The 15,998-nt window shown below is 37.5% G+C and overlaps 1 protein-coding gene across 1 annotated transcript in view; it reads right to left on the bottom strand.

Moving 5' to 3' along the window:
• Positions 1-4,263: 4,263 nt before the first annotated feature.
• Spag1 (sperm associated antigen 1) overlaps positions 4,264-15,998 on the bottom strand; it is a 62,705-nt gene continuing 50,970 nt past the window's right edge. Inside the window, exons 15-19 of the mRNA XM_048801921.1 lie at positions 14,264-14,405; positions 12,243-12,369; positions 6,793-6,957; positions 5,368-5,739; positions 4,264-5,285 (exon numbers count right to left, since the gene is read on the bottom strand). Of these exons, the coding sequence (XP_048657878.1) occupies positions 5,154-5,285; positions 5,368-5,739; positions 6,793-6,957; positions 12,243-12,369; positions 14,264-14,405 (938 nt within the window). The 3' untranslated portion in view covers positions 4,264-5,153. The remainder of the gene's footprint in view (positions 5,286-5,367; positions 5,740-6,792; positions 6,958-12,242; positions 12,370-14,263; positions 14,406-15,998) is intronic.

Here is a 15,998-nt window from a genome sequence, read left to right as displayed (position 1 = left end):
AAATGGGTTAAGGAAGTCTGTCCTAATCTTCTATAATAGCTCCAATTCATCCTTTTTAAAAAATATTTATTTTTTAGTTTTAGGTGGACACAATATTTTATTTCTGTGTGGTGCTGAGGATCAAACTCAGTGCCTCATGTGTGCTAGATGAACACTCAACCATTGAGCCACAACCCCAGCCCACCAATTCATTCTTTTTAATGGCTGTATTAAAATTATATAGTATAAATGTTTACTATAATTATTCAAACATTCTCATATTGGTGAACATTCACTTTGTTTCTGCTTATTTTTTCCTTATTAGAAAACCCTCTAGGAAACACCCTAATATGTCCTTTATTTTCTGATAGTTTTAATTATGAGTGGTAGATTTGTGGAAATCAAATGGTTATGTTCGAGTACATGTATTTAAAATTTTAATAAGATTCCCAGATTCTCTTCCAACAAAGACCATCAGAATAATTTATAGTCTACTTAGTACTACATGAATCTCCTTATTTCTGCATTCCACCAGCAATTAGATAATTGTAATTTTTGCAAGACTGTTTAGTTATCTATTACCTGATTTTATATTTTCCTGACTAGTAAAGTTGTACATCTCTTCATAATTTGTCTTTTGGGGGATATGGGTATTTAAATTTGCTATTATATGCTTTCCCTGTTTGGGGTTGTTTTCTTGTCAGTTTGAAAGTGATCTTTGTATATAATACAGCTGTTATCAGTTTGACTTACTACATTTTTCTCCAAATCTATTATTTGACTATTTGTTAGCAGCTTTTTTTCTTCCATTTTTTTTTTTTTAGTGTGCATTCTATTTTATTCTTGAGTAAAATTTTTATTGGAATATTTTTGAACTTACAGAAAAGTTGCAAAGATAGTTCGGAGTTCCCATATACTCTTTTCCTTTTTTTTTTTTTTTTTTTTGGTACTGGAGGTTGAACTCAAGGGCACTCAACCACTGAGCCATATTCCCAGTCCTATTTGGTATTTTATTTAGAAACAGGGTCTTGCTGTTAAGAGGCTGGCTTTGAACTCGTGATCCTCCTGCCTCAGCCTAGTAGGCATGCACCACCGCATCTTCACCCATGCGTTTTATCTTTTATTTTTTTACAATGTGAAAGCTATATCATTAATATGTTTAATTGTAATATTCAGACCTTGTAATCACCTTAAGTTCTCTCCTAGTCCTAAATGGTACTTTTGTCTTTGTGGATTTCTTATTAGATTTTTATTTAATTTCTTATATTTGCTTTAGTCTGTCTTGAATTTTATCTTGGCATTTGTTATAATATAGAGGTCCAATTTTATTTTTCCAAATGTAAAACCATTTGTGATGGGCACTACTTGTCCCATTCCCACCGACTTGATTACTACCTTTAGACTGCAATTTGCTTGTAGATTTCTACCAAAAAGCCTGCTGGGATGTTGACTATCAATGTGGGGAAAGTTTACATCTTAACAGTAGTCTTCCAGTCAGTCAATAGATCTTTTTTTTTTTTAGTTCTCTCAATAATGCTTCGTAGTTTCAGTGTACAGATCTTTAAAATGTCTCATTTTTGACTAGTTTTTAATTGAATTTGGTACTTGATTTTGATCCTTATGTCTGCAAATAGTTTTACTTCTTCCTTTGATAATGTTCGGGGCCTTACTGTATGGCCTCAACCTCCACTAGTGTTAAATAGAAAGTTAAGAGTTGATATCCTTAACCTCATTTCCAATCATAGAGGGTGGAGGTATTTAGTCTGTCACTCTTCCCTAGCTTTTATTCCTCCTGGTAAATTTCTTAACAGGCTCAAGTAAATATCCTTTGGGATTGATTGGAGAACCCAAAGTTTGCCTTTTCCACTTCCTCAGGTAATTTGCTTTTGTTTTCTCATTTTAAAAAGTTGACATATGGTTCACATAACATAAAATTCATACTTTTCTCAAGTATACAATTCTAATGTGGTGTATTCACAAGGTTGTACAACCATTACCACTATGTAATTCTAAAACATTTTCACTACCTCATTAGCAGTACCCATTAGCAGTCAGTTCCCATTCTTCTCTCCTTTGTGTCCCTGGCAACCACTGATCTATCTTCTGTTTCTATGAATAGCATCCATTCTGAACATTTCATATAAATGGAATCATAAAATGTAGCTTTGTCTTCTTAATGCTTTCAAAGTTTACCATGGAACAAACAGCACTATCACTTCCTCCTTCTTTTATGGCTCAATAGTATTCTATTGCTTGGATTTCACAAACTTGTGTTTATGCATTCATCAGTTGATGGACAAATTTCTGCATTTTCAGCTTTCTTGGATATGATACCAAGAATTTTGAAATTGTTGAGTGAAATGGTAATTCTGACTTTTTGAGGAACTGACAAACTGTCCCAAAGCAGCTGCACTATTGCAGAGGTCAAATGGCAGGTTTTAAGAGTAAATTTTCATACTTAGGATGTGACTTTAGGACACTATTAAAACCTTATAGAAAAATAAAAAATCAATTCAAATTGCTTTGTTAGTCTCTTGTCTGCCGTCTACCTGCTAATAGTAATTTCTTGTGGAAATTCTATAGTTAAAGTAATCCAGTTTTCTTGAGCTGTTCTTATGATGTGGCTTAGATTTTAGAAAATATTCTTATTATCTCACCCTTTTTAATACCTGTGACCTTTGAGCATTTCATTGATGCTTGGTGTTACTGACAATTTTCCCCAAATTAAGTATAAGTTTATTAAAGGTAAGAGCTCCCCAGGGAGCCATATACATAGTTTCAGTTTATTTAAAATGCTTATACAATTCATATATTAATTAGTTACTGCACAGCCCAGCTTCTCGGCCACTGGGTCACAAATTTCAGCTTCCTCTTTTTAGGTTCCTAACCTCCTAGACTTTAGATATTAAGATTCCCAAGTGACTATGCAAACATACCAGGAATGACTGAGAAATGTTCAGCAGCTTCTCCATAATAGGAACTTCTAATCTGCTCTGGAAATGAGCACTTTTTAGGAATTTTGTTTTATTTAGTGTTAGTGATGGTAGAATGCATTTTGACATGTTGTACACAATTGGAGCACATCTTCTCATTCCTCTGGCTGTACATGGTGCAGAGTCACACCAGCAGTGTAATCATACATGTATATAGGGTAATAATGACTGTCTCATTCTACTGTCCTTCCCATCCCTAGAGCCCCTCCCCTACCCTCACTCCCCTCTACACAAACCAAAGTTCCTTCATTCTTCCCTACCGACACCCCCAACCCCCACCCCACTTATCAGAGGTTTTATGGAATTGGCTGGGATTTAGCATATTTAAGGCAGTGTCCTCTAGATTCATTCAATGAAGACAAAGTATCTACCTACTTGTGCCAGGCTCCAATAGTACTCACTTTCAGTACAAAAACAAATTGGGGAAGAAAGATGCTTGCTATTCCAAGTAGTCTCTATATAAGCCAGGCATAGTTATGATGCATACTATAATGCCAGCAATTTGGGAGGCTGAGGCAGGATTCCAACTTTGAGGCCAGCCTTGCCAATTTAAGGAGACCCTGTCTCAAAATAAAATTTTTAAAAGGGGTTGTGGAAGTAGCTCAGTGGTAAAGTGCCCTTGGGTTCAATCCCCAGTATCCCCCACCCTAAAAAAAAAAAAAAAAAAAATAGTCCTGTGCAACTGTTGTAACATGACAAATTTCCAGAAGATGCCACCAGAGCTCAAGGAACAGCCACTTGCTTTCTGGCTATAATACCAGAGGGGTCTTAATGTGCATAAATATGAAGGTGTATTTGAAGAGTTTTCTTTTATCCTTTCCAACCACATAGATGAGATCATTGTGCTTACAGAAAGCAAGCAGTTAATCAACTGACACTTAATGATAGGAATATAGCCTAAGAAATGGAGGTAATTTTGTTGTGTGAACAACATGGAGTGTCCTTGCACAAACTAAAACATCTACAACATCCTAGGTGATATGAGATACACTGTTATGTGTACGTATACCAGTGTGTAATACAGTCCATCATTTACTTTTATAAAAACTAGACATAAAAAAGAAGAAACATTTTTTGGTTATAAATTTTCACTCATAAAAGTACAGTTTGAAAGGTTCTGTTGATGATTTTGAAAATATTCTGCAATTATAAAAGATTAGATAAAGTAACAGTGATTATGGAAATAATGAAAGTGATATTAATCTTTCATCTTCACTTTTAAATATACAAGAAAACACCCCCAAAAAGGTAATTAACTGTAGACACTGGAACAAATGACAATACATATTGATTGAGACCTGAATGTTTTATTGTTAATTGGGCCAAAGTAAAGGTGTTTCTTAACAAAGAGTTTTCAATATGATGAGTTCTTCACTTTCCTTTTATAGTACAGGGATAAATATAGTCACAAAAGCAGAAAACAAAAAAGGGGAAGGGAACATGTAATGTTTGAGAAAAATATGGGGAAAAATTCAAATATAAATGCAGGCTTAATTTGCTTTTATATAATGGATGTTTTGCTTACATAAGCAATATATATAAGAGTAAGTCACTTCTTAAAATCTAGTAAAAAGTGGTAGAAACTTTTGGCAATTTTTGTTCTTAATCATTAGGCAATACTTCCTTATTAGAAAAAATAAGTTTCTCTTATGGCTCTCATTGATAAACACAATTTATTTAATAATCACCTCATCATAGATTTCAGTGTTGCATTTCATTTTAATTCACTAGTAGTATAAAATGGGATTTATATGTATCTTAAGATATAAAGTGAATAATCATAACTTTAACTTTAAAAAAAATTTTTAAAGAAATTCATTTCTATCAAACTTAATAGAACTTCCTCATAGCTCAGAGAAATGCAGTTTAACTCAAGTTTTTAACAGGTAAGTTATTAAAAGAAAATGCGTACTATAAATTAAAATGTATTTTTAACATGTTCTAAACATACTTTTTAAATATAAAGATGTTGGCTCTGGTACATAAGAAAATATTTACAACTTAAAAAAAGCAGATTGTAGAATATACATGTTCTGTGTATAAAAATAAGTAAAATGTTTTACAGTCCAGACCAAGGGATCTTTTCTAAGCCAGGTTTTATCCATGCAACTCTATTACAATACCATTCGTCGGTGTTACGGGAGCACACATGCATGGAAGAAATCTAACAGTAACCTTGAGTTAAAGCTCATACTGACTTTTTAAGGCTTGTACGTCTTCTAAAGTAAAATGGTGGTTTGGTGTGGCTGAAAGATCATCAAACAGCTGTTGAATTTGCTCCTTTTGGCTCTTGCTAATCAATGTCAACATCATCTGAAAAAAAAAAAAAAGGCAAAAAGTTAGTTAAGAAACCCTGAAAGAACTGATATCATTAATAAAACACTTTATCACTTACCTTAAACCTTTCTGCTTTACTCAGATACAAAAGATGTTGATACACCAAGGAGGGATCCTTATCAATAAGATGATTTTTCAGAGACTGAACTAGAAGAAGGAATGTATCCCCTTCAAGTTTGTTACTCAGCAACACTGGCAAATCTTTTGGTGCAGTGATGGCTAAAAGGTGTGCACAGGCTTCTTCATCTTTCCTTGTATTGATAGCATTTATAACCTGGCCAAATTCATAGGCATTAGTAGGCATGGAAATCTCAAGTCTCTCGGAGTGTTCTAGTGTCCCAAAACTGCTTCCACCTCCCTTCTCAGGAGCCAGGCATTCAGTTGAGATGTCCCCTGAGGTTCTTTCAGGCTCCTCATTGCCTTCATTCACCTTCATGAGAAAAAAAATTATACAGTGACACTGAATAAGAGTCACCACACATACTCTGTTGCCTTTGAAAATGGAAATTGAAAACCACAAGTAGATTGTACTTGAGTTTTAAGTCAGAAGTATGTAATTTGTAATAAAAATCTATAATTTCTTTAGGAAGAGAATTTTAGATTCTAAGAATCCAAATTCATAAATGTATTCTATATATACTACTTTAAAATCGTTTTACATTGAAATTATTATTAATTTTATTTTCAGAACTTTCTTTGAATAAAAATGTTGCACAAAATGAAAACCTAAAACACTTTTTCTCTTTTTCTTGATAAATTTTACCATTATTCTTATTTCCTTACATTTAACAGAAGTTCACTACATTTAACAGAAGTTCACTACATTTTTCAATCTCTTAGAACAGATTTTTTCTTCCTTCTTTAAAGGGAAGAAAACTTCTGGCTTCTCTCACCTATTAGCGTCTTATTCTTAGTGGAAATATAAGACCAAGAATTGGTATTCATGAAGGTACAGGGATTCATGGCCTGGCATTCTTCACTAATGGCAGGGCAAAACATCTGAATTATTGGAAATCACAAAGCCATGTTTGATCCTGGGATAGTCCAAAATCTCCAATGAGCCAATCTTATTTCAGAGTGCTAAAAAAGGTCTGAGAAAATCTGGAAAATCTCCATGGGGTGTGGCTTTTAGGGTCCAGAAACTAAAGTCAGTTCTGTCAGGATTCTCCAGGTCTAATCTGAAGCAAAGCCTGATGGCTAAGGGCTGTGGCTCCAATATGCCATGGAGCGTTAGCAGTGCCACGAGCAGGCCAGACTGGCCAGCAAAGAAGGAAGAACTGAAGAAACACGATGCCAGCCATTGACCCACCCTGGGAAATCACAATGGTTAATTATGACTGCAAAGGACAAGTTTTGTCTTTATCACTGGCTAAAATTTTTCACTGATCATCAGAATAAGATTTTGTGGAAGTCAAAGGAATATGACCTTAGTTATGTATAACATCTCCAAAAGAGTACTTTCAAAGATAATCAAATACAATACCTCTTGAATTTCAATTTTCCTTCTCTCTTTTCCTTTGTTGAATGATGCTGTGTTATCCTTAATATTGAGGAGTCTGGTTACCTCTTCCAATTCCATCTTTGCTTCAACAATATTTGGGTCTAATAGGAGAACTTGATTGAGATCAGATAAGCTTTTCTGATAATTCTGAAAATAGGAAGACAACAAATAATTTTCATAAATAAAAGACAAAACTTCCATAAGCCTGTGTGACAAAGTAAACTGTGTACCTAGGGGGTCTTGTAAAGCGCCTGTGTGTGAGTCTGCAGCTAAAGGAGTATAACCCGCTATACAGCAAACCCCTCTATTGAAGAAAGAGCACAGAATCTGGAATTAGTAAATCCACGTGCTATTCTGTGTCACTACAGCTTTCCTCTTTCTCACACTTGGTAGGCACCCATCTCGATAAGCAAACAAAAGAGTCAAGAGTCTCATGTTGGCTACCTCCTTGTAGTGAAACTCAAAAAAAGACCCTAAGCTGGGCAGGGTGACAGTCCTACTACTCAAGAGGCTGAGACAGGAGGATCACCTAGGCTCAGCAGTTTGAGACCAACCTGGGCAACATAGTGAGATAAGCTTAAGTTTTCTCATCTTTAAAATATAACAAAAACTCTATACTAATTTTCACAAGGCTATACCAAAGAATAAATTAATAAATAATAGTTTAAACCAATAAAGATATATAAATGGTAGTAATTATATTATTATCTCATAAAACCCTTCAAAATTGTTTACTGTTTGAAATAGGTGTCAACCTTTAACCTAAGAGACAATAACAAAATGTGTCCATTGACTCTGGTATCAGATACAGATGCCACAAAATCAGTCTGCTGTGACAGACCATGTCCTGGAACTTTAAACTATTTTAATTAAACCAAATTGTGAGGAGGCAAAGAATTGTAATGATATGTGACACATTAATAACAGCATGCACTGGAGACTGAGCCACAGATGAGCTCCGTTTGTGGTTATATGACATTCCTGTAATGCCATAGCCCTACCCCTTCCCTCAGCAATGTGCCAGAGCAAGAGTAACATGTTGAAAGGGATAACCTTAAATCCACTCTAATTTATAAAAAAGGTAAATTGTTTACAAACTAATATATACTATTAGTGATAAATTTCCATGCTACTGTGTTGCAACAGCACAGATGGAACCTATTAGGGGGGAAAAAAAAACTGACACTGTGTTTATATCCCAAGTGGGTGTGAATATGGTAACAGCAAACTTTTACCATTCTAAGCATTTTTCAAGGCTGACTTTATTCTCACAATACCTCTGTTAATATTAACTTTCATTGTTCCTGCTTTAAAAATGAAGAAACTTTGGTGTAAGGAAATAAGAGATGATCACAGCACCAGTGCCTAGAAGGTAGGTGATAAACAGTGTGAGCTCTGAGCTGCAGCGTGGAAATGGAAGTACAACCTACAGGAGCTGATGTGGTCATTTTCACTCACTCAAGAAAGTCTGCCTGAAAAGCAGTCTGCTTGGTTGGAGGAAATGCGAGAACATGTGGGTAAGTACTAACACAGAGGCAGGAAGAGGGCAGGGCAGCAAGAAAGGAGAGGACAGCACCAGGCAAGGAGGTAGTGCGGGTGGTGTCCACGCCCTGCTACAAGTGGTCACTCAGCTGACCCTGTGTGTGCAGCTGGGAATACTGTGGCAGGACAAAGCTGGGTCATGCCCTTGTGGGAGCTTACATCCAATGATAAGGAACAATAACAGAAGTAAACACGAAAAAATAAAATAATTACCAACTGTCATGATAAATAAGAAAAGGCTGTGCCAGACACCCACAAGGGAGGAAGGGGATCCCTTTTGCTACAGTTGTCAGAGAACAAGACCTGAAAAGAGAGCAGCCATGCAGAGTGGTGGGAAGACCAGAGCGTATATAAAGTGTGGCACTGGCCAAAAGGAGGCCTTTACAAATTGCTAAGAACCTCCGTAGACCTTTTAAAAAAAGAGTATAATCATATGTGTTGGTGATAATGTTTACTATTAGTAGACATTTTTTTAATATTTATTTTTTTAGTTGTAGTTGGACACAATACCTTTGTTTTTATTTATTTATTTATTTTTATGTGGTGCTGAGGATCAAACCCAGTGCCTCACATGTGCTAGGTGAGCGCTCTACGGCTGAGCCACAACCCCAGACCCTAATAGACATTTTTAAACTATAAAATTGATCATTATTTTATAGCGTATTATTCACTTTGATATTTTTGGCCTTGTAGCATCCCTTATTGGCTGTAAACTCCTTAAGTAGGCACCCTGTTTTATTCATCTCTATACTAACAACACCTACCACATAACCTACCACATAACATAAACATAATAAGAGAAATAAAAACAAAATATTGATTACCTTTTTTGTAAAGAGCAACTGTAAATACTTTTCAAAACTGCACACATACACAAACTACTAAAGTCAGCTAAGAAAAAAAGATCAGAGAAAGCAGAATGTGCAGTGGGAGGCACAGGACACCTGTGCCAATTCCTGGTTACACTCACCCTGAGCAAACTGATCCAGGTGTGAAATCTGACACATTTCATAAGCAATTGTAGCCTTTAAAGATTCTAAAATTAAATTCACTTGGCACACAGTTCAACCTACTGGACAGATAAATCAAGCTATGAAAAGTGAAAAGAGAACAAGATACCAGTCTCATAATATGGTGGGACAAAATTACTCAAATATGGGATTTTTTTTCTGCATCATAATAGAATTTCTAAAATTCATTCCAAGGATAAAATTCCAGTCCTTTATTAAGTGCAGTTTCTGATCTTGAGTCAGCTAAACAGGTTTAAAGAAGCAACCAGTACAAGGTGGACCTGGTCTAAGAGTTTGGCCATATATAAATTCATGAGTCAAGCAAATTTATCCTCATTTACCCAAATCCATCAGCTCCAAGAGTTAAGTAAATTTTGAAGGACTCTCTTAATTCATGGTGCCACACACCATCGAGGAAATCTGTTTTTTTTTTAAATATTTATTTTTTGTAGTTGTAGTTGGACACAGTACCTTTATTTTATTTATTTATTTTTATGTAGTGCTGAGGGCCTTGCACATGCAAAGCAAGCGCTCTACCACTGTGCCACAACCCCAGCCCCAGAAACCTTGACATTAGGTTTACAAAACAGTTTTGCTAACTAAAAGTGGAGTGGGGGTTAGGGTTGTGGCTCAGTGGGAAATCACTTGCCTAGCACGTGTGAGGCCCTGGGTTCAATCCTCAGCACCACATAAAAAGTAAATGAATAAAAAAAGCTATAAAAAAAAGTGGAGGGGTCATCGGGGTCACCTGGACACTGGCACTGTAAATATGGTGCAGCTGCATGGCTCTCTCAGAAGGAGGCATCTGGTCCTGGCAGGAAGCGCAGACATGGCTCTACTGCAGTCTGAGCTGATTTGCGATCTAGAAATGCCTGGTTACTCTGCGCACACAGATGACACTCATCTGGTACACTAAGCAACATGACTCCCAGCAAAATCCAGGTATTTCCCTTTCAATGATGGGCATGGGATTAAAAGAACTATCTCTAACTCAAAAAGTCAAAACTACTCCCTGCACAAGCCTGTCCCCACTTCCTGGGTACCCTCCATTATCACACTGCACCTCCTAGGTCTCTAGGTGGCACTCCCTTCTAACCCCAGACATCTCACTGTTGTGTCCTGCCAACTTTATCATCAAACAACCTTGAACCAACTTCTGTTATGGTCTGAATCTGTTCCTCCAAAATTTGTATATTAAAGTTCTAACCCATAATACTGTACAATATAAGTATATTTGGAGACAGTCTTGAAAAACATAATTAAGTTAAAACTAGTTGGTTAGAGTGGGCCCTATTCCAATGTGACTGGTGCCCTTAAAAGAAATGGAAAGTTAGACACAGACACACAGGGAGGGAAGACTGTGAAGATGTAGAGAAGATGGCCATCTGCATACTAAGGAGATTAAGCCTCAGAAGAAACCATCCCTTCATGATCTTAGACCTCCAGAGTGTGAGAAAATACATTTCTGTTGTTTAAGCCACTCAATCTGTGGCACTTTGTTACAGAAGCTCTGTAAAGTATACCTTCTCTCCTTCCTCTAGGCTATGTGCTTCTCACCTTGGTGGCCTCCCACTTACACTCCTATTCTATTAAAAGACCCCTCTCCGATCTACCTTCTATGTTGTCCCGAAATTGGATCTGTCACCGTAGTATTTATCCCCTAAGGTTGATCCCATCACCTGCAGGATCAAGCCTAACTTCCTTGGCCTGGCCTCTCTTGATCTGACCATCTCTATCCATCATCACTCCCACTTACTTTCAGCTGTATAGCTCATGAACAAGTTCATGTGCATAAGAATGTCATAGTAGTTTCACTCATAAAAGCCCCAAGCAAGAAACAACTGGTGTATGTATAACAACTTGTGATATTCACACAACAATGATAAAAGAAACAATTCCTGATACTCTCAAAATGAATGAATCTCAGGTTATACTGACTAAAAGAACCCCAAAGAATAGTGTACTCTATGGTGATGTCAAAACAAGCAAAGCTATGAAAATAGAAATTAAATAAAGAGGAAAGGGAAGAGACAGCAAAGGGGCTCGGGAAGCTTTCTGATATTTTCTGGGATTTCTGGTTACTATATTTTCTACATATAGGAACACTCATTCATTAAGCTTCCATGCAGAATTTGCATAAGGAAAAGTGTAATTATACAACACCCTCCTTATTCTGAACTAATGGTGTGGTTTTCTTTGAGTCAAATGCTGGTATGAGCCCACACAGACCATCAGCCAGCTTCAGGCTCACATCACTATGTACTTTACATCTCTGATATGTCACTGTGTTACTGGGTGACCCATCTTCCACTCAGATGCTTTCCCCTACCCTACCCCAACCACAATCTTTGCTGAAGGAACCAGTGGCACTGCTGGTGGTTTTCAGTAATTCAGTAACAACCTTTTGGTCTCCTAAAGTCAACCTGCTGAAACTCCTCAGGAAGGCAGAGGATAATTCTTACTTAAAGTTGGAAGGAATCCATAGTATAGTTAGGAGTGAAATCTGAAACCTATTCAAGGCTTTAGGACTCATTAATATAGTTCTAGGACTAAATCTTAGATCATCTCATTCCCATTCCATGATCCTATGATTTTTTTTTTCTTGGTACCAGAAATTGAACCCAGGGGAGGGGCACTTAACCACTGAGCAATATCTCTATCACTTTTTGTTTTTTTTTATTTTGAGACAGTGTTTCACTAAGTTGCTAAGGCTGGCCTTGAACTTATATGATCCTCCTGCCTCCGCCTCCCAAGCCACTGGGATTACAGATGTGTGCCACCATGCCACATGGTGAAGGCTAATCCTGAGATTTATGTTCATGGAAAACACCTGATATGTTCAAAGCAGAAATTTACACATGAAAATGCAGATGTCCTCACCTTGAGTCCTTTATGAGCCTGTGCCCGCCTATAATATGCTTTCACATTGTCACCATCTATCTGAAGCGCCTGATCACAGTCCTGCTTTGCTTCTTCAAACTGGCATAACTTCAGGTAACAGAGAGCTCTGTTGTAATGCAAGGGAACACAGCATTAGCAAAGGAAAGATAGCATATCTGTAAACTGAGACAACTAGTAAAAATCAGAGAACGGTTCAATGTGTCAGTTTCTACACTAAAGCTGTTTCAATTGAAACTGAACACATGACTCCAAGCTGTGAAACTTTCCTGCAGTGCATGAAATTACAGCACTGGCAATACAACTGCAAAGAAAGCCCTCAAGAAGGGTGCAGTCAGGTGCAGACAGAAGTAAACTGAGCAAATGTAATAAAGTCTGCACAGGTGTTCTGGGAGCACACAGCCAAGAATCACATCAGATCACACAGGGCAGAGTCAGGAGGGACAGCAGCGGAGACCTCCTGGAATAAGTGACATTTAAATTGAAATGCAGAGTATGAAGTGAGAATGATCCAAGTCACTAGGTTGAGAGAGTCAAGGTGACGGAAGGGGACAGTAGGGGACAGTGGAGGCTAAAGGTACAGCATGTGTACACACCTGTGCTGGGAGAGAGCATGAGGCTCCTAATGAATTAAGAAAAGCACCACATGGCTGCAGTGCAGGGCAGAGCCAGAAGAATGGGCAGGCCAGATCAAGGTCCTTACAAATCAGGGCAAGGAGGCTGAGCTGTATTCTGAGCTTAACAGAGGTCTGCTACAGGGACTTAATGGGGGCTGACATGTTTGCCAGGTTTTAGGAAGATCACCATAGCTACCTGGAGCAGAGACAAGAGAACTTAGGAGAACAAGACAAGCAGGAACATGAACATGAAGGCACACTATGGAGGGTGTTAGAGATCTTGGAGGAGACGACAGAGGCACAGAGAAGGGGAGTGATGTTGAAGGGGTCAGACAGGTCACGCTGAAGGGATATGTAGAGAGTAGGACCACTGAGCTTGCTGACATCTGAAACAGAGAGGTCAGGGGTAATGAGCAGCCCTGATACAGAAGGAAGGGGGTGTTTGGGTCTGACATTCAAAAGACACATTTGCAAAGTGCTAAATGGAGCTGACTGAGAGAGGGGATGAAATGGCCCCAACAGTTAGTCAACTGAAAAAGGGATTGAGAGCTCCTGAACCCTGAGATACCACAATAAGAAAAGCTGGCTGAGGGAGAAGAGAAGCTGTCTGTCCCTGCAGCCAGGGTAGGAAGGGTCTTCACTAAGAACCGTGCAGCCAGTGATGCCCATTCCCATAATATGGACAGAAGGGCAAAGAATTTAGTGATAAGGTTTTTGGCTAAAAGATTGTCACCAGAGGAAAATTCAAAAACATGGTGATAGGCTAGGTCAAGAAGTTATCTGAAATAGAGGGGAAAGCCTGCAACTATCCTCTCCTACTCTATCACCCCAGATTCTAACCGCTCCCTGAAAATCCCCAAATCACCACTTATTAGAGAGAGATTGTCTACAACATATGGCAACCAAGCAGCATTCTAGAATAGTCTTCCTGTTCCTATCGCACACTATAAAGGTACTGGTTCTTTCCCTCAGCACTGCAGAAGAAAAAGCGCACTGCTCCATAAGACACTGTTTTGAAAAGTCATTGGCTCCCATTCCTCCCCTGCTAGGCAATGCCAAGCTCAGATAGCTGCAGAGGCCAGGAAGTCAGGAAGTGCCAAATCAAAACAGCACCAGCCCAAGCAGCAACTGTAGCTCAAGGGGACCCGTCACTCCCACACCTCACATTTCCAATCCCTTTGCAACCTCTATAGTCCCATCTCTTTCAGAAACACTCAGAAGACAACCTGACATATAAATTCCTAGAACCATGACCCCCAAACACTGGCAACTAATTACCTTATTGTAAATTAATTGCACTAATTAATAGAATACTTTTAAAATTATTACTTTTAAAATAATCAGAAGTCTTAACATAAGAAGTATATGAAGTTACAAAGAACTTGCCTGTTTGTATATATGGCACACTCCTTGTTATTAATCTTCAAGCATTCACTGTATTTACTAAGAGCATCTTTATAGTTTTTATCCTTTACATATTCATTTCCTTCTTCCTTAAGCACTTCAAACATTTTTTCTTCTATAGCTTCTATGGGACAAAGAAAAAAAAAGAAAGAGATATTCATATAAATACCTCTATAAAATCCTAAGTATAGCTACAGGTAAATCTAATGTTGCTAATTAATTTGATCACACACAATACAGAGCTTGTCTAAATGGAACAAAACTAAAAAGATAATCTGATTACAAATAAAAATAATTATGTAATTATAAAACTACAACTTTTCAATTACAAAATAAGGTGAGCATGGGGGAACATAACTGTAAACCCAGTGACTTGGGAGGCTGAGGATGGGCGATCACAGGTTTGAGACCAGCCTCAGTAACTTAGCAAGGTCCAAGGCAACTTAGCAAGGCCCACAGGAACTTATAGATATCCTATCTCAAAATAAAAAACAAAAAGGGCTGGGGATATGGCTCAGTGGTAGGTAATGCAGTCCTAGGTGTAAAACCCAGCACCACTCCCCCGCACACAAAAAAAATCACAAAATAAAATACAGGTAATTTCACACATTCTATCCATACTGGCATGATTTCTTTTGGGTTTATGGAAACCTTAACAAGCCAGAACTACCTGACAGATAGTCCATACAAGGACAAGAGCTAGAGTCGCAAATATAACTGCTAATCTTAACTGGCAAGACCCATGGTGATTTCTGTAACCTCAATTCATGAGACTTTGTATGGCACTTTCACAAAAGTATAGGGCACCTTAGACGTTTCATTAAGCTGTGAAAATGGCAGATCCGTCTATGAAATGGGGATACAAACACCTTCAGTATTCGGCTCAATAATCATTTTCATAAATAATGGCAAAGAAACCTCTTAACCCTGAAGTGGATATCTAACCAGCATGACAAATTTCCTGTTAAATATTTATGCTGTATTACTTTTATTCCTTTATTCCTGTCACATACATGGTCTACTGGTTAGCTTAATTCTTCTTCTCAATAATAATGCTAATTTAATGTTTATTAAGCAGATACTATACGATTATACACTCAGTACATGTCATGTATACATATCTTCATTGTTTCTTGAGAAACCACCTCATGAGATATTCATATTTCCCCCTTTCCTATACACTTGGACATAGGAGGTATGAAACAACTTCTTTTTCTTTCTTTCTTTCTTTTTTTTTTAAACAATGCACAGCTGGTTCATTTTATTTTCAGGATGAGAAATGGTGAATATTTCCAATCCATCACAATAGGCTTAGCATTTGTATCCAAACCTCTGTGGATACTCACATTTTTAGTATCATGTAGAGACATCTTGGGTATGATTATAGTGTGGATGACAACACAGTTTGAAGTTTGGAATGAGACATATGCCAAATCAAATTCCCTAACAGAATGCCCACTGAACATAAATTTTACAAAACAGACCTGGTACAATATCCAGCTAGTGATACACTGTTTGCTGTCAGGAAAGTCAGGGGCTGAGAAAGACCATAGAATTTCACATTATGTATCCAGGTACTCTTCTAACAACCTGCTTCCTAGACAGACTTGAAGTTCACTAAGGAAAACGGAAGCTTCAGATCCAAACTTCCAAACTTGAAGTCCAATCCAATTAAGTGTGAAACAACTTAAGACCACACAGTCAAAAAGCAGAACAG

Source organism: Marmota marmota, unplaced genomic scaffold (genome assembly GCF_001458135.2).
Source record: "Marmota marmota marmota unplaced genomic scaffold, marMar, whole genome shotgun sequence".
Classification (NCBI taxonomy): Eukaryota; Metazoa; Chordata; class Mammalia; order Rodentia; family Sciuridae; genus Marmota; species Marmota marmota.
This window is presented reverse-complemented; position numbering and strand designations above follow the sequence as displayed.